This window comes from Vulpes vulpes, chromosome 8 (assembly GCF_048418805.1).
Source record: "Vulpes vulpes isolate BD-2025 chromosome 8, VulVul3, whole genome shotgun sequence".
Lineage (NCBI taxonomy): Eukaryota > Metazoa > Chordata > Mammalia > Carnivora > Canidae > Vulpes > Vulpes vulpes.
Window position 1 is genome coordinate 77,597,787 of NC_132787.1, and position 25,424 is coordinate 77,623,210.

Genomic DNA, 25,424 nt, shown 5'->3' on the forward strand with positions numbered 1-25,424 from the left:
TCACTGTGGTGGGCTGTCCTGTGCACGTAGGGTATTTAGCAGCATCCCTGGCCTCTCCCCACTGAACAACAGTAGCACTACTACACCTAGCTGAGACAACCAAAACTGTTCAGATTTTGCTCAATGACCCCCAGGAGACAAAACTGTCCACGGTTGAGAATCACTGCTCTAAAACTGATGAACCACAGTTGTTGTGTGGGGTTTTTTTCTTAAGATTTTATTTATCTGGGGCACTTGGGTGGCTCTGTGGTTGAGCATCTACCTTCGGCTCAGGTCATGATCCCAGGGTCTTAGGATTGAGTCCTGCAGTGGGCTCTCCACAGGGTGCCTGCTTCTCCCTATGCCTATGTCTCTGCCTCTCTGTGTCTCTCATGAATAAATATATATTTTATATTTATATTATAATAAATAAATATTTATTTGAGAAAGAGAATGAGTGAGAGGGAGAAGGAAGCTAAAGCAGACTCTGCACTGAGCACAGAATCTGATGCAGGGCCCAATCCCAAGACCATGAGATCATGACCTTAGCCGAAACCAAGAGTCAGACACTTAATTGACTAAGCCACCCAGGTACCCTGAACCACAGTGTTCTTTTTTAAAGATTTTATTTATTTATTTGACAGAGAGAGAGTGTGTGCGTACAAGCAGGGAGAGCAGCAGGCAGAGAGAGGGAGAAGCAGGCTCCTCACTGAGCAGGGAGCCCAATGCAGGACTCGATCCTAGGACCCTGGGATCATGACCTGAGCCAAAGGCAGATGCTTAATGGACTGAGCCACCCAAGTACCCCGAACCACAGTTTTCATAAGTATAGCTTAAGAAGCAAATACTTAAGGACTATCTACATAAGAGGAAGAATATGATTGTATGGATTTTTAGACTATAAAAAGGACCAAAAAAAGAGAAAGAAATCTGGAATCCTTTAAACATTTTTATTCAAAGATATATTTTCTGCTTTAACAGATGTTAAGAAATAAAAATTAAAGAAGGCCCAAAACAAACAAAACAAAGCCTGGAACAGCTGTTTGAGTAGGTAAAGTAAAGGAATAAAAAGCTAAGAGAAGTCTGGGTTTAATGTAACAGATCAATGGATTTTGCAAAGAAAAATGACAAATACTATTTTGGAAAGCTCATTCTGTCTGTGGCATGTGAGAAAACCAAAGCAACAAAACTTTAATCCAAGATTCTGCAGATTTGATAACAAATATGAAACAAATTATAAAAGAGGAATTCAAGGGGGAAAAAATCCCTCTCTTGGTGCCTTTTTTTCCCTTTGTATAGCTAGGAGAAAGTGGAAGTCCAAAAACCCACAGGTATTAGGAAGATCCTCTTCCCTAGCACAGTATGACAAATTGTTCTGAGTACTAGAAAAATCTTACAGGCATTTTCACAACCATGTGAAACACCAGAGCTTGAGACAACACGTAGAAAATACTTTAATCCAAAAAAAAAAAAAAAAAATATATATATATATATATATATATATATATATATATATATATATACTTTAATCCAGCTCTGCTTTTCTTATGTCCAAGATACTTCATTTAAAAAGCACAATGTAGCGAGTAAGATGGAGTCACTTATGTCAAGCAGTAACTTGTGTCAAGCAATGACGTAAGCAACCAAGGGCGTTACAGCTAAGACCAGTATCACCAAACCAAAACCAGCATGGGCTGATGGCATCCAAAATTGATAACCAGCAAAGCCAAGAGAGCCTAGAAGAACTGAAAGCTGATAATCAGTAGAATTAGAAGAGGCCTACAAAGACCCAAGACTGGGATCCCTGGGTGGCGCAGCGGTTTGGCGCCTGCCTTTGGCCCAGGGGGCGATCCTGGAGACCCGGGATCGAATCCCACGTCAGGCTCCCGGTGCATGGAGCCTGCTTCTCCCTCTGCCTGTGTCTCTGCCTCTCTCTCTATGTGACTATCATAAATAAATTTAAAAAAAAAAAAATCTTAAAAAAAAAAAAAAAAAAAACAAAGACCCAAGACTGACTACACTCCCTTAAAAAAGCAAAGACTTGCAGCAAACTGTCACTCTCCAGATGCTGACCCTTCCATGTCTGACCACATTAAAAAGGCAACTGCCCCCAGAAAACTCTGCCTAACTGATCTCTGACCACAACAGAGATCATCCACTGGTTGAATATAATAAATAGTAAGTGCCAAGAGCTGACCTGGATGGGACTAAGGCCTCATCTCAACAGCGTGCTCACAGACAACTTTGCATTTGGTTCATTAACTTTTTGCCCCTTATTGTATCTTGTTTGCTGTGTGACTTTGTATTGTGCTTTGCTTTCTGTACCTGCTATGAATACAAGCTGAATGCAGTGAAATGTCATTGTGTCTGAAATCTTGAACCTGCTTTTCAATTATGTCAACCTTGCTTTGACTGAATAAAACTTACACTGTGGAAAGACTCAACTCATATAGGTACCTTTATAGCATGTTCATGATGTACAATATAATAGTGTTGTAATTTATTCCACAATTTACTACAGACACATACACACCTCATTGCTTCTATGTGCATGAAGTGTTTCTGAAAGTATACCTAAAATTCTAGTTCTGTGAAAAATACTATTGGTATTTTGATAGGGATTGCATTAAATCTTTAGGTTATCTCGGGCAGTACAGACTTTTAATATTTGTTCTTCCAACCAAATGTTTAGATTTTTCAAAAGAGGAGGACAGGGACACCTGGGTGGCTCAGCGGTTGAGTGTCTGCCTTCGGACCAGGGTGTGATCCTGGGATTGAGTCCCACATCAGGCTCCCTACATGGAGCCCGCTTCTCTCTCTTCCTGGGTCTCTGCCTCTCTCTTGCTGTGTCTCTCCTGAATAAATAAAATCTTAAAAAAAGAAAGAAAAAAGAGGAGGGCAGGACACCTGGTGGCTCAGTGGTTGAGCATCTGTCTTTGGCTCAGGGCATGATCCCAGGGGTCCAGAGACTAAGTCTCGCATTGGACTTTGCAGGGAGCCTGCTTCTCCCTCTGCCTGTGTCTCTTCCTCTCCCTCTTGTCTCTCATGAGTAAATAAATTAAATTTTTAAAGAAAAAAAAAAAGAGGAAGACGGCAGATCAGTTTTCTGGGATCTTGACAACAACAAAAAATCTGTTCTATTATCTATTGCTTTTGGATACCAGGTTACTTCAAACCATATATGGATATACTATCCCCAACCATACCAATTCATAAACTCAGTATGGCAGTCTAGTCCCATCTCTCATCTATTAACTATAGCTTTGCAGTCTCTGGAACATTTTTGTTTAAAAAAAAAAAAACACTCTGCTTATAGATTGATATCTTCTATTCATTAGTTTCTATTTTTGGGCTTTTATTTATTTATTTATGAGAGACACAGAGAGAGAGGCAGAGACACAGGCAGAGGGAGAAGCAGGCTCCCTGCAGGGAGTCCAATACAGGACTTGATCCCAGGACCCCAGGATCATAACCTGAGCCAAAGGCAGATGCTCAACCACTGATCCACCCAGTTGCCCCTCATTAGTTTCTGATATGCATGACCACCTAAAGAAAAATTTTACCTTCAAATATTATTTGCTCTAGTTAAAACATGAATCAAAAAACTTTCAAATTCCAGATTTTGAAAATAGATGGAAATATTTTTTCAATGTTGACTAGGTTTATGAGTCACAATGCATTTCCCAGTTTAATAACTCCACTTGACAAAAAGACATAAAGGGACAAGTCCCAATACTGTACACTGTATTTATTTAGCCACTTGAGAAATTTACAGTATTCTAATGTGGGGGAAGGGAATATTTTTAGAGTCTCCACAGAATAGTAATGAATTAAATTACAAGAAAAGCTCATATGCTTATCTCCTCTTTTCTGAGATGCCTCTTTTTTAAAAAAGATTTTATTTATTAATTCATGAGAGACACAGAGAGAGAGGCAGAGACATAGGCAGAGGGAGAAGCAGGCTCCTCGTGGGGAGGCCAATGCAAGACTTGATTCCAGGACCCCAGGATCACAACCTAAGCCAAAGGCAGAGACTCAACCCCTGAGCCAGCCAGGCATCTCTCTGAGATGCCTTTAAAATGAAAATAAGAGCATTAAAAATGAAAGAACCTAAAATCACTAAGAGTCCATCACCCATGATGGTTTCAAAGATTTCACAAAAATTCTGGAAGACAATGACATATAAAAGAGACTGAACAGTGCAAACCAAAGTTAAAGATAAGCATTTTCATTTAACAGGGAAACCAAAAAGCACTGAGCTGGATTAAAGTGTGTGTGTGTGTGTGTGTGTGTGTGTGTGTATACATATACATATATGTATGTATGTATATGTGTGTGTGTGTGTGTATATATATATATATATATATATATAATTAGGAATAAGGCACAAATGCCCACCCTACACATTATTATTAAACATGACACTGGTGGTTTGAGCTAATACAACCAGTCAAGAAAAAATAATTACAAGACAAAGGCCAAAATACATTTAAAAAGAGCTGATGCGGGGATCCCTGGGTGGCGCAGTGGTTTGGCGCCTGCCTTTGGCCCAGGGCGCGATCCTGGAGACCCGGGATCGAATCCCACGTCGGGCTCCCGGTGCATGGAGCCTGCTTCTCCCTCTGCCTGTGTCTCTGCCTCTCTCTCTCTCTCTCTGTGTGACTATCATAAATAAATAAAAATTTAAAAAAAAAGTAACATTTAAAAAGAGCTGATGCTAGGGAAAATGGTACTGATTTACCTGGCAGAGCCCTAAAAGAAAGTTCTAGTTTTCTTTAAGTAAAGGTCCTAGTAAAATCAACTCCACATCCTAAAAGGATACTTACCAACAAATTCTGACCACATGAACAGAACTTCTGATTGGCCTTGTCATTATTCCCTGGTTTTAAAAACAAACAAGTATGATTCGAATCACCTAATACTTAAGGAAGGACCACAGCACAAAAGATAAGTACAAAAAATAAAAATAAAAAAATAAAAAAAAAACGAATCTAGAGAAAAGAGGTGGTTTAAGCAACAAAAGAGAACTTTGAAGATACAAATTAGAATTTTTAAAGAGATTTGTGCATATATCGCATTCATAAAACAAAAACATGCTGCACTGAGCAGTTGTCATATAACATATTGGTTTCAAAAGTACAGCATAATGGTCTGACATTCTATACACTGTGCCATGCCTACCACAGTAAGTGTAAATGACACATTTTTTTAATTAAACAATACCATCAGGGGATCTCTGGGTGGCTAAGCGGTTTGGCCCCTGCCTTTGGCCCAGGGTGTTATCCTGGAGACCCGGGATCGAGTCCCACGTCGGGCACCCTGCATGGAGCCTGTTTCTCCCTCTGCCTGTGTCTCTGCCTCTCTGTGTGTGTCTCTCTCATGAATAAATAAATAAAATCTTTAAAAAAAGAAAGAAAAAAACGAAAAAACAATACCATCAACACTTTTTAGAAAGATTTTTATTTATTTGAAAGAGACAGAGAGCATGGGCAGGGGGAGGAGCAGAGGTTGAGGGAGAAGCAGACTCCCCACGGAGCAGGTAGCCCAATGCTGGGCTCGATCCCTGGACTCCGGGATCATCTGAATGCAGATGCTTAATCTACTGAGCCACCCAGGCGCCCCTACCATCAACACTCTTGAACACTATACACAACAACTGTGCAATACACATCATTTTCAGGAGTAAATAGAATATTTACAATTGGCCACTTGCTGGGCCAGAAAATGTGGCTCAACAAAATCTTTATTTATTTTTTTAAAGTATTCATGAGAGACACAGAGAGAGAGACAAGGAGAGGGAGAAGCAGGCTCCTTGCAGGGAGCCTGACATGGGACTCAATCCTGGATCTCTAGGATCAGGCCCTGGGCTGAAGGCGGCACTAAACTGCTGAGCCACCCAGGCTGCCCTCAACAAACCTTTTGAAGACTAAAATTATACAAAGTGGACTCTAATTATAGTAAAATTAAGCCAGAAATCAATAACAGAAAGAACTGGAAAATCCCTACATCTCTGGATATTAACCAATAAACTTCAATAATTCATAAATCAAACACTTAAGAAAAAAAGGAAGCACTGAAAAAGAGCATTTAGAAGACAAAAAAAAAAAAAAGCACCTCTGAAATTCTAAAGCATACTTGGCAAAATTAAAATATCCAACATGCTAGCAGATAAAAGTCAAAGAGTTAGCTCAGAACCAAAACCAAAAAATATGAGAAAAAAACAGGAAACAAAGCCAATCCAGGAGAGCTAACATACAAGCAATATTAAGTACCTGAAAGAAGAAAAAAAATTTGAAAGAAATATTAGCAAAGAACTCCCAGATATAAAAGACGGGATCTTCCAATAAAAATGGCCTACCAAATATCCTCATCATTGAGGCATAACTGAAATTTCAGAAAACTGTATTTCTTATATATTGGTAAGAGAATTCTAAGAAGATTTAAGAGAGGGGGGAAAATAGGTAATATGCAATGTATGGAAAAATGTATGTGATAGAAAACTACTATTCAATTACAATAGATATCTGAGAATAGGGTAATTCCTTCCAAGTTTTGATGAAAAATCATTTTCAACCCAAAATTTAATACCAAACTAATTATGTATCATGTGTATAGTAATAAGTTATCTAGACATTTCATTCCAGAATAATATAGGAAGCATTATAAAATATGTAAAAGAGAAGTTGAGATTCACTCTGATAGAACTGAGAACTTCTGCTATAAGGTATTATACATCAAAACTAAAACTGAAATTAAGAATCAAGGGCACCTGTGTGGCTCAGTCGGTTAAGTCTCCAACTCTCGGTTTCAGCTCAGGTCATGATCTCAGGGTCATGAGATTGAGTCCAACATCAGGGTCCTTGCTCAGTGCAGAGTCTGCTTGCATTTTTCTCTCCCCCTCCCTCTATCCCTCACCAAAAATAAAATAAAAATAAAAATAAAAATAATATAAAACAGAAAAGACAGATTGAGATTTATTAAAATAATAAATTGTACTATTTTGTCAAGAACTTTTTTTTTTTTTTTTAGATTTTATTTATTTATTCATGAGAGACACAGAGATAGAGAGAGAGGCAGAGACACAGGCAGAGGGAGAAGCAGGCTCCATGCAGGGAGCCCGATGTGGGACTTGATCCTGGGTCCCCAGGATCACTCCCTGGGCCAAAGGCAGGCGCTAAACCACTGAGCCACCCAGGGATCCCAAGAACATTTTTTTTTTTTAACTCAGTTTGCCAACATATAGTGTTAAGAACATTCTTAAGTGGAATTTGATATTTTAATTTTTTGTTTGTTTTACTGCAAATGCATAGAGATTAAGAATATAGTGGCAACTCTAGCACAATTTAGTGCCACCGATCTGGTTCATGTTAAGTTTATCAACAACTGCGTTTGCAAAATCAACATGGGGAAAAGGCAGTAGCATCTTATTGTTGTGATGAAATAGTTCTGATCTCACAAACCTCCTGAAAAGGTCTAAGGGACACATGGGAGGAGTCCACAAACCACGCTTTGAAAATACTTTATTTTCAATATTCTTGGTCCTTTCCACTCTTATAATTTGGAATCAACTTCTCAATTTACACACACATACACCCTTATACACACACACACACACACACACACACGCTGAGTTTTTCCATGGAATAGCATTGAATCTTTGGATCAATTGGGGGAGTCAATTTGGGGAAAACTGAGTATGTCAGTATGTGTCATACATTTACTTATCCTGTGTTTTTTAAAGTCTAGTTCCTTCAGCAATTCTTTGTAGTTTTTACACCTTTCCCCTTTCCTCATACATCTTTCTTTAGATTTATTCTGTTTTATGCTTTTCTTTTTTTTTTTTTTAATTTTTTTTTTAATTTTTATTTATTTATGATAGTCACAGAGAGATAGAGAGGCAGAGACACAGGCAGAGGGAGAAGCAGGCTCCATGCACCGGGAGCCCGACGTGGGATTCGATCCCGGGTCTCCAGGATCGCGCCCTGGGCCAAAGGCAGGCGCCAAACCGCTGCACCACCCAGGGATCCCATGTTTTATGCTTTTCGATGACATTGTAAACAGTATCTTTTTGTAGAGAGGGAGAGAGAATCTTAAGCTGGCTCCATGTCTAGTGCAGAGCCTGATGCTTGATCTCATGATCCTGAGATCACGACCTGAATGAAAACAAGAGTTTGAGGCTTACTGACTGAGCCAGCCGGGTGACTCACTACCAACTGGGCCAGCCAGGCACCCCAATGCTATCTTTTAACCTTAGTTTTCTGACTGACCCCTCTTCACATCATATACATAAAACAGACTTAAGCACAAAAAGTGGGGCACCAGGCTGGCTCAGTCAGTGGAGCAAGAGACTCGTCTCCAGGTTTTGAGTTTGAGCCCTATGTTGTGCATAGAACTTACTGTAAAAGGGGGAGGCAGGTTAAAAAATACAAAAGATGAAATAGTAAAACTTCAAGAAAACAGGAGAATACCTTCATGATCAGAGTAAATCTTTGCCCCAAGGTGGTAACACTTGCATTTGTAATTTGAATGAGCCCTCTTTCTGAGTGACAAAGTATTCTTACTCTAGTTTCATTCTGCTCCTTCACACATATCAAACTTATCAAGCATGTCTGTCAGCTTCTGAAGAATGGAATTTTTCCAGCCTTAATTTAACTGTCCTCCCCTCCTCCTGCTGTTCCATTGTTCCTTTTCCAACTACATTTCTCAAATATTTAAAAACAAACCAACCAACCTAGAAAGAGCAAAGATGACACTAGTGGCGCTGAAGAATAAATATTACTTAATGAGAGAGGAAGTTAGACACAAATAATGCAGTGCCTCTGTCATTCCAAGTCAATTCTAGCAATGCACAGCCAAAATCCAATGAATACACATAAAATTAGAAAAGAAAAAACGCAATAATGATACAACAGAATGTCAGAGCTGCTGAATGGAGGAACTACAGAGGTGTGTGTGTGTGTGTGTCTATCTTTTTCTGAATTTTCAACATTTCAACAATAAATTAGAATTCTCTCATTATCAGAAAATAAACAAGTTTATTTAAAATTTTTAATATCCAGGGACACCTGGATGGCTCAGTTGGTCCCAGGATCGAGCCCCACCTCGGGCTCCCTGCTCTGCAGGGAGTCTTGCTTCTCCCTCTCCCTCTGCCCCTCCACCATTGCTTGTGCTCTCCCTCTCGTTCTCTCTCTCAAATAAATAAGATCTTTAAATTTTTAATTTGCAATAACATTGAAGGAACAACAAAACAGGCAGTCATAATGCACTGCAGTGGGAATATGAACTGACAATAATTCTTCTTTTTAAAAAAAGATTTATTTATTTGAAAGAGAGCACAAGTGTGCATGCAGCAGGGAGGAAGTGAGGGAAATGGAGAGTCTTTTGGGGGTGGGGGCAGTCTCAAAGTAGACTCCACATTTAGTGCGGGGCCAGACACAGGGCTCAATCTCATGACCCTGAGATTAAACTGAGCAGAAACCAAAGGTCAGATGCTTAACCAACTGTGCCACATAAGCACCTCTGAACTGACAATAATTCTTAAAAGAAACAGCATTTTGCAAGAAATATATTTGAAAAATGTATCCTTAAATTAGAAACAGGTCTGCTATCACATGGTAACAATAGTTAATGATACTAGTTTTCTACTACTGGAAAAAGGAGGATAAAGAGGAGTTCTAGTGGATCTCCATCTATTCTGTCTTCATCAGAACCAGCCATGTTGTCAGCAAGGAAGAGGATAGAAATAAAATAAAAACAGCATTTTCCCTCTCTAATGTCCAAATTCACAAATTTTAAAATAAAGTTCTTCCCATTCTGTGTCTACTGTGTTTTGTTCAGAAAAAAACCTGAAATATAGAAAATTATAAAGATGAAAGTTGCCTACAGGGCGCCTGGATGGCCTAGTTGGTTAAGTGTCTGCCTCCAGCTAAGGTCATGATCTCAGAGTCCTGAGATCAAGTCCCACATCAGGCTCCCTGATCAGCGGAGAGTCTGCTTCTCCCTCTCACTCTCCCTCTATGTTCTCTCACTCTTCCTCAAATGAATAAATAAAAGCTTAAAAAAAATAAAGTTGTTTGCATTTTCTGATATTAAAACAAATCTGAAATCTATCAAATTCTAAATTTCTATTTACATTCCTGATGCAGATACATGCTTACTAATGATAATGATTCCATTTATTCACAAAGTAAAAATTACTGACTAAATAAAACAACTATTTAATAAACAAATCAGTATATATCTCTCTCTAAGCTTGCATCAAGAACTTCGGTTAAGAGGGATGCCTGGGTGGTTCAATGGTTGGACGTCTGTCTTCAGCTCAGGGTGTGATCCTGGGGTCCTGGGATCGAGTCCCGCATTGGGCTCCCTTCATGGAGCCTGCTTCTCCCTCTGCCTGTGTCTCTGCCTCTCTCTGTGTCTCTCATGAAAGAATGGATAAAATCTTTAAAAAAAAATAAAATAAAATAAAATAAAATAAAAAACTTTGGTTAAGGGACACGTGGGTGGTTCAGTCAGTCAAAGCATCTGCCTTCCGTTCAGGTCATGATCCCCTGGTCCTGGGACTGAACCCTGCATTGGAATCCCTGCTCAGCAGGGAGCCTTCTTTTCCCTCTCCCTCTGCTCCTCCCCTGGCTCATGAGCGCTCCCTGTCTCAAATAGGTAAATAAAAATCTTCAAAAAAAGAAAAAAGAAAAAGAAATTTTGGTTAAATAAAATCCAAAAAATGGAATTGTTAGATCAAAGGATATGCACACATTACAATCTGATGTTTTTAATTATACTAATACTCGAATATAGGTGTTATTGATTTCCCTACCCTTACCAACACTAGGGATTAAGAAAAGAACTATGATCTTCCATCCCTCAAATAACTCTTGCTTACTAGAAACTTCCATTTCTCCCTTTCTCATGGTTGCTATATACTACTGCTCTTAAACTCATTTTGTTCAGTGACAGATTGTATGTACATAAAAACAATTTCCTATCCTCTGCCTAGCCCTCCAGGTAAAAGCCTGATGGTGACTCTGAGTAACTCACTTTCCCTGGGAGTCCTGAGCAACCCATGATTCCATACAGCCAATCTCTCTCATGAAAGGGGAAAGACACATAATATAAAATTTCATTTACGTCAGTAATAATTGAGAAGAGATTATTCTATTATCTCCTGATGACTTTTATTTCCTTCAAGAACAGAAAGTTAATGAAAACTAGGCAAGCATCAAATTCTAACTGGCTATTTTGTGTTATGTTCCACAGTAGGCAGGAAAAATAAAAATAAAGACACCAATCTCCAAGAATTTTATACTCTTGAGTCTGACTAGAACAATCTAGACAAATTATATATAAGCCCCAAGATTTTTATCTGCTGTTCAAGATACTTTTTCAATTAAATTAAGAAAGCTCCTCACTGGGACACCTGGGTAGCTCAGTGGTTGAGCATGTGCCTTTGGCTCAGGGTGTGATCCCAGAGTCCTGGGATCAAATCCCACATCGGGCTCCTTTCATGGAGCCTGCTTCTCTTGTTTCTGCCTCTCTCTCTCTCATGAATAGATAAAGTCTTTAAAAGGGGGCGGGGAGGCCCCTGCGTGGCTCAGAGGTTTAGCCCCACCTTCACTTCAGGTTGTGATCCTCGAGACCTAGGATCGAGTCCCACATGGGGCTCCCTGCATGGAGCCTGCTTCTCCCTCTGCCTGTGTCTCTGCCTCTGTGTGTGTGTGTGTGTGTGTGTGTGTGTGTGTGTGTGTGTGTCTCATGAATAAATAAATTAAATATTTAAAAAAAAAAAAAGCTCCTCATTTTGGTGGTGAGGAGACCGTGTAGAAGCAACATGGTATATTGTTTCAACCAAGAAAAGTTCTGTATAAATTGTGGTTGCTGCCCATCTTCTACAGAGCAATGGTAATGGTTATATTCTGGAATCCCAACCTAAAATTTGTTTAAAGCCAGTGGCAGATTGGGAAAGGATAGGAATGTAAGGATTTCTCTGAAGCATTCTGGCATTAAGGGACTACTTGAACACTATGTGCACTTACGTCTTTAAGACTTATCCTACTGCTGACCTCACATTTAGGGTCTGGAATAGCTTCTCCGGACTTCTTAAAATGCATAGTCAAGGTTAAAGCAATGAGGTAGACAAGATTTTTACCAGTGATGCTCTCTGAATGAGGGCCAGGTCTAACAACATGAATATAATGGTTTCTCTATCACCAATCATTCTTCATAACAAGGGAGACTTAGAGAACGAATCACCTAAACACCCTTACTGCAGGAAAAATTTAAGGCCAATAATCAACAGGTACCTAAGAAAATACTTTAAAGACACAATGAAGCATAACTTCAAAGGCTGTTGGCAAACAGGAAAGGACTGGCTCTTTTGAAATGACTGACTACCTGCACCAGAGGCTGGGAAGAGGCATTAATCATTACATGTAGAATGCTGTAATTAGCAGCTTTTAAAAAAGCCAAGCTTTTTGTGTTCAAGATGTGGAAAAACTGACATTGGACCATCTACAAGACATATCCATAAACTTAGGCATCCAATCAAGTAGGTAGTTCCCAGCTGCTACTAAATCTAATCTAGCACAGTAGCATCATCTTTTACTAGGATAGTACGGTTTATATGTTTAACTTAGTTTTTAATTTAGTTCTGTCCATTTGACTTGAACATCTACCTAGAAAAATTATGTAGAAAAAATAAAATATCAAAGAGCCTACCTATCCAACAAGTAACTCAATAGCTTTCCTTTTATCTCTGATACTTTTTAACACTTCCAATCATGTACACATCATAATTCTATCTATCTGCAGCCAGGTGGCCTGATTTCAATTTCCCAATCTGCCACATAAAAGCTGTGAAACTGACAAGTTACTTAATTAACCTTTTTGTGCCTCAGTTTCATCTGTAAAATGGGGATAATTATAGGACCTACTTTATAATGTCAGTGTGAGGACTAAAAAAAAACACATATAAAGCAACTGGAATAAAATCTGTACAAAGGTTCAATGAATGTTAGAATTTATAAAAGCCAAGTTTGCTAAATATGGTCTATCTATGAGACTGAATACAGTATTATATATAGATTCATAACAAGTCTAGCAGCTGACATAACAATTTTATAGTGCTTTAGAGTGTATGTAGCATATAATCTTTTTTTTTTAAAGATTTTATTTATTTATTCATGAGAGACAGAGAGAGGCAGAGACACAGGCAGACGGAGAAGCAGGCTCCATGCAGGGAGCCTGACATGGGACTCAATCCCAGGTCTCCAGGATCACACCCCGGGCTGAAGGTGGCGCTACACCTCTGAGCCACCAGGGCTGCCCACGTAGCACATAATCTATTACTAATGACTTCAGGCACTGTGCACGAAGCATTCTGCCTCTCTCCTTGTACCCTCCAAAAGTGTTCCAAGATATTTTCATTGTTCAAATCCTACCTAGCTTGTGAACACAAAGTGAATCACTAACTATCCAGAACCGTCCTGGTCCTGGTTACATTCTCTCTGCCAGTGGAATCAGAAGGAACAAAGAGTTGCCTCTATGCCACTCTGAAAAGCTGATAATATCCAATGAGTATTGTGGTTCACAAACTACAAAGGACCTCAGGAATGCCTCAGTCAGATTTTCTCCTATGTGCCATATGGCACTGAGGATATTCTGGGCATTTAATAATGTCCCTGGAGAATAAAATGCCAGTGTTCACCAAATTACCGCTTTCTGCTGCCAAAGAACAATGGGGCTTCAGTAATTTTCTCCTGTTACAGCAGAAATAGAGAGGGCATGACTTCAACATGAGCAAACTGTGAAGATCACTCCAATGTGCACTTGTTTACATCAGCATGAGGGCTGGTTAGCATGGCTCTGTGCTTTGGCCAGAGACTACTCCTAACCCCATTTAGCTATTTGAAAATGAGAGCCACAAATGAGAAAATGTGGCTCTGTATTACTCTCTCTGGACTTAGAAAACGAGACAACAAAAAATAAAAGCCTCAAATGTTTATAATGCTTCATCATAATTCAAAAGAATTGCTGGTAAATTCACCCAGTAAACTCCTTAAATTTATAAGATGAGGACATCATCTTATTTATCAAGCACTTGGTAATTGCCTTAATCTAGAATATACTCAGAAAATATGTTTAAAAGGATCGTGTATTCTATATAATTTCTACGTTCAACTCAGGGGTGGTCTTAATAATTTTATTTCAATATATTCTCTTAGTTCTTATGGATGATGAAAAACACAATACTAGTTTTTCCATTCTGGCCAATCTGTTAAAGGAAACATTACTTATAAACAGATTCTAAGCTATCAGGATGGTAATTACAAATGTACTTGCATGTTTTGGATACATTTTTAAAACCATTTGTCAGATTCTTGTTCTGGCCAGATTCTTATGACTAGCCACATTAGTTCTTGAGCTTAAAATGAATCTTATATTCTAGCTTCTTTCAATTAAGTAATAAATGCATATGGCTCTTCAGCATTTATTAGTGACAGATGTATTTATAAAATGATGAAATATGTTTTCATGTTCCATCTATCTGAAGAAAAATTAGTTTACTTTCCTACTTCTTGAAATACCTCCATTGGTAGATAAAATGATTGTTTCTACGTTACCTAGTTTGATTATTTTTTCCAGCAAAGGACCCAAATCACACAGAATATACTAACTCGAGCTAATCTAAACAGTGTCCCCTAAAAAACCTAATAAAGCCAAATGGCTGACAGACACATGAAAAAATGCTCAACATCACTCAGCAAAATCACAATGAGCAACCACCTCACACCTGTCAGAATGGCTAAAATTAACAACTCAGGAAACAACAGATGTTGTCCAGGACGCAGAGAAAGGGGAACCATCTTACATTGTTGGTGGGAATGCAAACTGATGCAGCCACTCTGGAACAGTATGGCAGTTCCTTAAAAACATAAAGATAGAGCTACCCTAAAACCCAGCAATTACAATACTAGGTATCTATCCAAAGGATACAAAAATAGTCATTTGAAGGGGCACATGCACCCGAGTGTTTATAGCAGCAATGTCCACAATAGGCAAACTATGGAAAGAGCCCAGGTATCAATTAACAGATGAATGGCTAAAGGAGACACGTTATACGCATACACAATGGAATATTATTCGGCCATCAAAAAGAATGATATCTTGGGGAGCCTAAGTGGCTCAGCTGATTAAGTGTCTGCCTCTGACCCAGGTCATAAGCTTGTGGTCCTGGGATCGAACCCCATGTTGGAGTCTGCTTCTCCCCCTCTCTTTATCCCTTGCTTCTGCTTGTGCTCTATCTCAAATAAATAAAGAACAAAATCTTTCAAAGAAATTAAAAAATAAGAATAATGAAATCTTGCCATTTGCAACAACATGGATGGAACTAGAGGGTATTAGCTAAGTGAAATAAGTCAGTCGGAGGAAGACACCATATGATTTCATTCAAATGTGGAATTTAAGAAACAAAACAGATGAACATAGGAGAAGGGAAGGAAAAATAAAAATAAAAACAGAGAAGGAGGTAAACCATAAGAGACTTTTTTTTTTTTTTTCATAAGAGACTTTTAAAGAATAAACGGTTGCTGGAAGGAAAGGGGGGGTGGGGTAACTAGGTGATGAGCATTAAGGAGGATATCTGATGTTATGAGCATTGGGTATTGTATGCAACTGATGAATCACTAAATTCTATCCCTGAAACTAATAATAAACTATGTAAACTAAAGCGAATTTAAATAAAAAATAAATAGGGACGACTGGGTGGCTTAGTGGTTGAGCGCCTGTCTGCCTTTGGCTCAGGGCATGATCCCCAAGTTCCAGGAACAAGTCCCGCATTAGGCTCCCTATGGGGACCCTGCTTCTCCCCTCTGCCTATGTCTCTACCTCTCTCTGTGTGTCTCTCATTGGAAATAAAATCTTAAATAATTAAAAAAATTTTTTTCTAAAGATTTTATTTATTTCTTCATGAGAGACACACACAGAGAGAGAGGCATAGACACAGGCAGAGGGAGAAGTAGGCTCCACGCAGGGAGCCCAATGTGGGACTGGATCCCAGGACTCCAGGATCAGGGCCTGAGCTGAAGGCAGATGCTTAACCACTAAGCCAGGTAGGCATCCCCCAAATTTTTTAAATTTTAATAAAGCAATGCTGTCATGCTAACTACTGACATCAAATTATTTCTCAAAGGATTTGAAGGACAAGGATTCCAGTATCTCTGTCACACATGTTCTACTTTAGAAAATCTGCATCCATTTCTGAAAAGAGAAATACGCACAAAAGATCTGAGAGCTGGGTGTGTGTGTGTGTGTGTGTGTGTAATACAAGGACCAAATCACAGCTTCAGTAAGTCTCCAAACCTGTCTTAGCCCCCCCAAAAACCAGATTCAATAACCACAGTGGAGGCTAACGAAGCAGGGCCAATTTTTGAAATAAAATTAATATGCTATATTTCCCTTGATATACAATTTTTAAGGCATTCATGACTTACTAGTAGAGAGCTGAATTATAGTAGGAAAGACTGTGAACAAAAGCTGAAAGAAATTAACATGAAGTGGACAAAAACACTGCACTCTCTCACACACCACCCTACACATAAGCTGCTGCCTGCATACAGCCATGCTCACCTGTTCCCTCTACGTAAAACATGCTGCCCTGCCCCCCTACTCCCCACCCTCTTTCCAAGGTTGAGTAAATGCCAACTACTATCTGAAGTTTACCTGACCCTGACAGTCAGTAATTGCCTATCTTTTGAGTTTAAACATTTTGTTAGACCTCTAAGATATTTATGCTTGAATGGTACCATCAGCATATCATAAAAGACCACCACTATTCCTCCACAATCCCCAAAACTACAAACCAGGGACGGAATTTTTTTCACTCTTGCTTCCCATCAATGCACAAAGCAGATACAAGTTAAGAATAAGAAATACGAAGTTTTCATCTCAGACTTCCTCAAGAGAAAATAAAAGGCCAAATGCTCTACAAGGTCAAGAGTCACCTGCCTGGGACCCAGATCTTCTGTTTTAGGTCTGGGATTATAATGACTGACTCTATAAGGTTTTAGGAATCTGGAGATTAGCATTTCCTAAAATAGTGTTTGCTGGACATTGTTTTGCAGGATGCTAATAGCTACATACATCAATTGGAAAAGTCTGGATTAAAATAAAGCTAAAATGATTACTTTTACTGTAGAACACCTGCAGGGCTTTAATATGGTAATGACACTACAAATTTCCAAGATAAAATTCCATCATGAAGCCTTTAGTAAACTAAGTTGAACAAGATCATGAAGAGAGTTTGGAAATGGTTCAAAGAAGGCTGTTTTGTGTTGTTTCTAATTGTCAGAATATTACTGAATACTTCCTGTCAGTTTCTACGATGCTCTTACCTGATATGCGTTGCAGGCAGAGATTCATACTGGCGAGACAAAAAGAGCTCCCTATGTTTCAGCTGATGTTTCTGTTTATCAGTCAAGTCCGCCTCAATTGTTGTTTCTGATTCTTCCTCAATTTCTTCTACACAAATAAAATTCAAAGAATGTATTATTACACGGCACATTATCTACCTGGACATTAAGACAGATCAACCATTTGTTCAAAATTTTCTTCAAACCAACTTTCGTTATTTTATTTTAAATTTACATAGTTAACTTGTCATTTGAATTTACAACCATAAAATGACATGAATTGAGGCCACAAAGAGAAAGAACTGCAATTTTAAAATGGCAGATGGAACATATGTATTTATCTCCTCCACTCTCATAAAAGCACCCCAAATTTAAAAATTAAATAAATAAATAAATAAATAAATAAATAAATAAATAAATGATTAAAAAGCACAGCAATGAAAATGTACACATATTTCAATGACAATAAAAGTGAAAACAATAATGGAGGAAAAACTTTCAGCCAAAAAAAGTTTTAGAAGATGGAAAGCAGATGTAAAAAAAAAAAAAAAAAAAAAGTACAAGCTTAGCTAAGAGAAGGAAGTGACAATCTATATATTTGTATGTACAGATAGATGCAAGGAGGAGGCAAGCACAAAGCTTGAGGTGACTTAGCCTTCAAAGATACTAAGTACACTGAGAAAGAGGAATAGGCAAGAGAAAAAGCCAGGAGGAAGGTTGAAAGTCTATCTACAATACTATAACTAAATCCCAGAATACTCCACTTGAAAAAAAGACATTAATAGGAAAAATGGAAATAGGATAACACTTCTCAAATTTGATAACATGGGGGTGCATGGGTGGCTCAGTGGGTTAAGCAGCTGCCTGCAGCTCAGGTCGCCATCTAAGGATTTCAACGTCCTAGGATCCAGCCTCAAGCCTCCCATCAAAGCTTCTTGCTCAGTGGGGAGCCTGCTTCCTTTTTCCCCTTTGCCTCTCTCCCTGCTCATGCAAGGTCTCTCTCAAATAAATAAATAAAATCTTTTTCAAAAAATTGAGAACACAAACAAAAAAACTAATAGAAAGATCCAGAAGGTATTGCTAAGGAAATCTCCCAGAAATTTCAACACTAAGACAAAGAGATAAACCAGTAAAAAACAAAGTATAAAGAAAGAAAATGAAAAAGAAAATAAAAAATAATTCACAAAACCCAACATCCCAAGCATAAAAGTTTCAGAAAGAAACAACAGAGAAAACACATTTCTTTATCTCTTTTGGTGGGGAGAGGGAGGAAAGGAACACCTATCAAAGAAATGATTCAGGGACATTTCCCAGACTGAATTTCTGGCATACTTAGTTACTTTTAAGTGCTAACATGAGATCCGAAAGTTTACAGAGAGAAAACATAAGTCACATGCAAAGAAACTAGCATCACAGTGGAATTCTATATGAATAGGAACACTATCCTAAGATGGTGAAGCAATGTCATCCAAAAGGAAAAATGATAGTCAACCTAGAATTATACTCGTAAATTGTAAACTATTTATCAAGTCTGGAAACAGAGTAAGAACAATCTTTCATTCATTCAACCAAGATTTATTAGATGCCCAAACAGGCACCATTCAAGGTGTTAGAGACAATCCGTGAGCAAAAGTTATTAGGAAGAAACAATTCAAAGCATTTGCCTATGAGAAACAGAGTTGGAAGCAAGGGACAGGAGACAGCAAAGTTTCATAGTTTGTTTTTTTTTTTAAACCCACTGCATTTAATAATATTTTTAAAGAAAAAAAGTTTTAAAAAGTAAAAAAAATAAAAATAAAGAAAAAAAAAGTCACCAAGGGCATCTGGGTGGCTTAGTCAGATAAGTGTCTACCTTTGGCTTGGGTCATGATCCCCGGGTCTTGGGATTGAATCCCATGTCGAGACCTGTATAGGGCTCTCCTCCCTGCTCATGCTCTCTCTCACTATCTCTGTCTCTCTCTCTCTCAAATAAAATCTTTTTAAAAAGAAAAAAATGACCAAGTGTCATTTACAAATACAATTCCAAATAATTTTAGATAAAAAAAATTCTTAATAGAATACCTCTAGGGGGCTTACAGATCCTCTGCAGCCTTACTGTGGCCAGACTGTGAGGGAATAGCAGGAGCACTAAGGACTCAGATGGTGAGACTACAGGGAGGGAGGTCAGGGGTGGGGGTTGCTCTTCATGTAGGAAGAGCTTCAGTTTAGGACTCAAGGACTTAATTTTGGGACACTGATGGGCAACACACACAGATATACATGTGTGTATATTTCTGCTTCTCGCTATTCTTAAAAGTTCTCATTTATGGACCCAGAACCACAAATGAGATTTGATCACATATATAATTCTCTAATTATAGCAGTGCTTTTAAACTGCTATATGAGGGCAATGAATGAGGCTAAACATGAGATCTTTTTTACAATATTTTCAATTTTTTTAAACTCTCAATTGAAAAACTAGTTTAGAAAAAGACTCGCTTAACTCAAGACTAAAGCAACTTAAAATTCTTCGAATGTTCCTTTTTTATTAATTTTTATTTTTTAAAAAATATTTTATTTATTTGACAGAGTACTGGAGCACAAGCAGGGGGAGAGGCAGAGGGAGCAAGAAAGGGAACAGCAGACTCTCTGCTCAGCAAGGAGCCCAATGCAGACTGGATCCCAGGACTCAGGGATCATGACCTAAGCTGAAGGCAGACGCTTAACTGACTGAGGCGCTCAGGCACCCCCTGAATGTTCTTTTTAATGAACTACTCAAAGAGAAATCCAGCACTAAAACAGCCATTTACTTGCACAGATATTTCAACAATGGAGATCAATGAAGTTATTGCTGCATTAGCTCTATTAGCACCAGCAAATACCACATACAAAATTATACCCTTGCTTAATGAGGATTTTGTTGTCCTGTAGAACACAACTAACTGAATTCTAATGCATACCCTATAGAGCTAAAATCACAACAAGCTCTACAAATAACAACAGCAAATCTTAATCTCTTCTACAACCTCTTGGTATCGGGTGAAAAGGACTAGAATCTCTGACATGCAACCGAGCCAAACACAAATCACCGAACAGCACCTAAAACTCACCTTCCAAAATTTACTAGTGTTAATTTTATTTATATATTTTCATAAGTTTACACTAGCTTCCAAACAGGAACAACTCCCATGCCTTTCACATCCTAAAGACATTAAATGACCACAATGGCAAAACTAGCATTTAGACAATGAAAAATTTAAAATACTTAATATAATTACAATCATCAGAAATTGGGAACATAACATTTATAATTTTTAATATCATTTTACCAAGCTTGATGGAACACATTTGCTATAATTTCCAAAAGTTATTAAAGTAGAAGTCCTATACTCTATACAGTGATAGAAGAGATGGATACAAAATTATTTACTGTATTTTCCTTACAATTGGGAAAGTTTCACCACAGTTTATTAGCAAGAAGGCACTGGGGGCATGGAGAAGAGAAAGAGTATGAAGGAAACTGTACAATGGGATTGTATCAAGTGCTAAGGAGCAATATAAATGTCCCTATACTTAATACTGATATCTTCAGTTTTAGTAGTACATACCACACAATGCATGACCCACCAAGGCTCCCACAAATTTCTAAGTTGTAGACTGCAGGATGAGAAAGAAACCATACTAAAAAATCTCAGTCAGGCTCATCACACATGCAGGCTGAGAGGGGATGGGATATGGCCTGGACAAACAGTGTCCAAGACATAGAGGTCAGAGAACAAGTCAAACCAGCCAAACAGTCTGGAGCACCAGAGCACCCAGCTATAAGATGTGAGAAGTCAGTTTTTTCAGCAGTAGGTGTCAATCAGGGAATGAAGCAAAGCCCAGTTAGAAAATCGGCATGTGACATGTACAAGAGCAGAGCTGGAGACTGATGCATTCAGGTGCCTGAGCAACAAGGCACAGAATGCAGGGAAGGAGGGCAGCCCCGGTGGCGCAGCGGTTTGGCGCCGCCTGCAGCCTGGGGTGTGATCCTGGGAACCTGGGATGGAGTCCCACATCAGGCTCCCTGCATGGAGCCTGCTTCTCCCCCTGCCTCTCTGTCTCAATAAATAAATAAAATCTTTAAAAAAAAAAAAAAATACAGGGAAGGAGCAGCCATTACTGATCCTAGGTACTTGAGTCCCATATTGGGCTCCCTGCATGGAGCCTGCTTCACCCTCTGCCTATGTCTCTGCCTCTCTCTCTCTGAAGAAACAAATAAAAATCTCATGAATAAACAAATAAAATCTTTTTAAAACGGGGGGAGGGGGATACTCCCTAACATTAAAAAAAAAGAAAAAAAAACCTGAGTGTTTTTCAGAATAGACCAGAATTCTTTTTTTTTTTTTTAATTTTATTTATTTATTCATAGAGACAGAGAGAGGCAGAGACACAGGCAGAGGGAGAAGCAGGCATCATACAGAGAGCCTGACATGGGACTCGATCCAGGGTCTCCAGGATCACACCCCAGGCTGCAGGCAGCGCCAAACCGCTGCACCACCGGGGCTGCCCTAGACCAGAATTCTAATTCTTACTTATTAGTTGGGAGGGATGGAGGGGAAAGCAGACATGAGTAGAATCCTCCACAGGTTATTCCCAAACTTCCTTAGGTCTGTATTTTAATGGATTATCAGCACGTGATGATAAGATGTTAGTTGGTACAGACTGTCCAGAAAAGTAAGCAGTTAAAAATTTGTCTGTAGATGCATTTAACAAGTACCCAAATGTTTGAAGGTATATTATTGGATTGAAAATAGCTTAGTATTGATGCAACTCAAGTGTGCCTTGTAAGAAAAAACAATCCTCAAAAAAGGAATAAGGTAGTTGAATAAAATTTTTACAACAATGAAGATTTCAGGAAACTATCTGAATGAAGAGAAACAGTTTGGTAGTTTAGAGGCAAATAATAAAGAAAACACAGTTATATTTCCATCATTAGCAATGAATAATCCAAACCCAAATTAAGAAAACAAAATCATTTACAATGGCTCAAAAGGAAAAAAATTACTTAGAAAAATACTCAACCAAGGACAAATCTTGTATACTAAAAACTATAAACATTGTTGAAAGAAATTAAAGACCTAGGCAGCCCAGGTGGCTCAGAGGTTTAGCACCACCTTCAGCCCAGGGCCTGATCCTGGAGACTCAGGATCGAGTCCCACACTGGGCTCCCTACATGGAGCCTGCTTCTCCTTCTGCCTGTGTCTCTGCCTGTGTGTGTGTGTGTGTGTCTCTCATGAATAAATAAAATCTTAAAAAAAAAAAAAAAAAGAAATTAAAGACCTAAAAAAAAATGGAAAAACTATGTTCATAGATTGAATGCCTTACTATGGTTAACACGGCAGTTCTCCCTAAATTCACCTACAGATCCAAAGCAACTTCTATCAAAATTCCAACTGCCTTTTCACAAAAATTGACAAACTAATTCTAAAATTCATATGGATATATAAGTGACCCAAAATAGTCAAAATCTTTTTGAAAAAGAACAAATTTAAGGTGACTCACACTTCCAGATTTTAAAGCTACAACAAAGATTATGTGATATTGGCATAAGGATGCACATATACTTGAATCCAGAAATGAGCCCATATGTTTATGGTTAATTGATTTTGGACAACAGTATCAAGACAATTCATTGGAGAAATGAAATTTTTTCTACAAATGATGCTGAGAACAACTGAATATCCACAAAGAATGAAGTTTCACCCTCATACCATATGCAAAAATTAATGCAAAATGAATTAAAGTCCTAAATTTAAGAGCTAAAACCAGAGGCACCTGAGTGATTCAGCCAGTTAAGCGTCTGACTCTGGATTTCAGCTCAGGTCATGATCTCACGGTTGTGAGATGGAGCCCCGCATCAGGTTGTGCACTGAGCGTGGAGCCTGCTTATGATTCTTTCTCTCCCTCTCTTTCTGCCGAGAGAGAGAGAGAGAGCTAAAAAAAAAAAAAATACGGAAACTCTTAGATAAACCACAGGTATAGCTTTTCATGACCTTAGACTACATAATGGTTTCTTCACTATGGAACCCTAAAGCATAAGCAACCAAAAAATAAAATTATACACATACATATGGCCCATAAGTATATGAAAAGATGTATCATTACTTACTAGGGAAATGCAAATCAAAATTAGAGTGAGATATTTCATACCAACTAGGATGATTACAATAAAAAAGACATAACAAGCATTGGCATACATGTGGAAAAGCTGGAATCTTTGTACATTACTGGTGTAAAATGGTGCCACCGCATTTGTATACGGTTTGGCAGCTCCTCAGATAGCTAAACATAGTTACCATAGACCTAGCATTATTCAGCCATAAAAAGGAATGAAATGCTGATGATTCATTCTACAACGCAGATGAACCTTGAGGCATTATACCAAATGAAACATTATGAAAGTGAAAGACCCAAAGGGCCATATATTATATGATTCCATTTATATGAAAAGTCCAGAACAAGCAAATCCACGGAGACAGGAAGTGGATGAGTAGTTGCTAGAGGACGGATGGAGGGTGAACTGGGGGAGTGACTACTAATGGGAATGGGTTTCCTTGCGGAGTGCTAAAAATGTTCTGGAGTTAAATAATGGTTAGGGTTAAACAAATCTGTGAATATACTAAAAACTACTAAATTATATACGTTTTTTAAAGATGAATTATATGATATATGAACTATATCAAAAACAAAAAAAGCTAAACCTGAAAAAAAATGTCAAAATGTAAAAGGTCAGCAGAATCATCTTCTGGCAATGTGCCAAAATGCCCAACACAAAAGGAAAGAGGAGAGGTGCCTGCTATGGATTCTGTAGGCATTTTAGAACACAGGGTATTGTTGCTCCTTCTGCCACACATATGCCTGTCTACAGGAATGGTGATACTGTGAACATCAAGAGAATAGGCAGTCCTCACAAAGCAGTGCCCCACAAATGCTACCATGGCAAAACTGAAAGAGTCTATAGTGTTACCCAGCATGCTGTTGGCATTGTTGTAAACTGGCAAGTTTAGGGCAAGATTCTTGCCAAGTGAATTAAGGTACATGTGAAACATAGTAAGCACTCTAAGAGCCACATGAAGGAAAATGATCAGAAAAAGAAGGAAGCCAAAGAGAAAACATACTTGGGTTCGACTGAAGGCACCAGCCTGCTCCATTCAGACAAACATACTTTGTGAGAACCAGTGGAAAGGAGCCTGAGCTGCTGGACCCCACTCTCTATGAATTCATGGCATGATAGTTACAAAAAAATAAAAAACCTTGCTCTGGACTGTAAAAAAAAAAAAAAGAAAAGAAAAGAAAAGAAAAGAAAAGAAAAGAAAGAAAGAAAGAAAGAAAGAAAGAAAGAAAGAAAGAAAGGAAAAGAAAAAGAAAAAGAAAAAGAAAAAGAAAATTTCAGAAAAAGGAAAAAAATAAACACAATGCAAAAGGCCAAAAAAGAATAGCTAAATTTCAGTGTGGTCATGTAATGAAATTCTATTCAGTAGCTTAAAATGCATAAGTGAATCCAAGTACCAAGATGGATGGATCTCAAAAATTTGATTTTGAGCAAAAAAGCAATTTGTAGAAGGAGACATATGTACAATAACATTTTTTAAAGCGTAAAAAAGTGTTCTATAAAAATACACACACATACAGCTAAAATATTAAAAACATGAATGGAAAAAACACACCAAAGTTAAGACAGCAATTTACCTATGGAGAAACTAAGGAGGGATGGGGATACACATAGCACTATAAAAATTTGAAGCAAAAATATGAAAATATTGAGAAGAAAAAGCTAGCTGGTAGGTTCATTATTAGCACTACATTTTGCCTCTTTTCTGCTTCTAAAAATACTTCAAAATAAAAACTCAATATGACCAAATAGGAGGGAAATACTTCTTTCTTTTGCATGTACCTAAACTCTAATTCATGTTAACCTAAACTCTAATTCATGTTAAACTTTTTTTTTCCTTCATGGCAACAACTACTACAGTTGATAATCATTTCTTTAACCTATATCTTCCTTGTCTTCATCTCTGT

General features: G+C 38.2%; 1 protein-coding gene across 24 annotated transcripts in view; it reads right to left on the reverse strand.

Annotated features, from left to right (window-relative positions):
- Window positions 1–25,424, reverse strand: part of MTA3 (metastasis associated 1 family member 3) — a 220,688-nt gene that overhangs the window by 96,421 nt on the left and 98,843 nt on the right. For all 24 annotated transcript variants that reach the window (XR_012003145.1, XR_012003151.1, XR_012003144.1 and 21 more), the window contains one exon: window positions 17,367–17,493. Coding sequence is in view for 14 of the 24 variants with exons in the window: in XM_072767199.1 (XP_072623300.1) it covers window positions 17,367–17,493 (127 nt within the window). In the remaining 10 variants the exon portion in view is untranslated. The remainder of the gene's footprint in view (window positions 1–17,366; window positions 17,494–25,424) is intronic.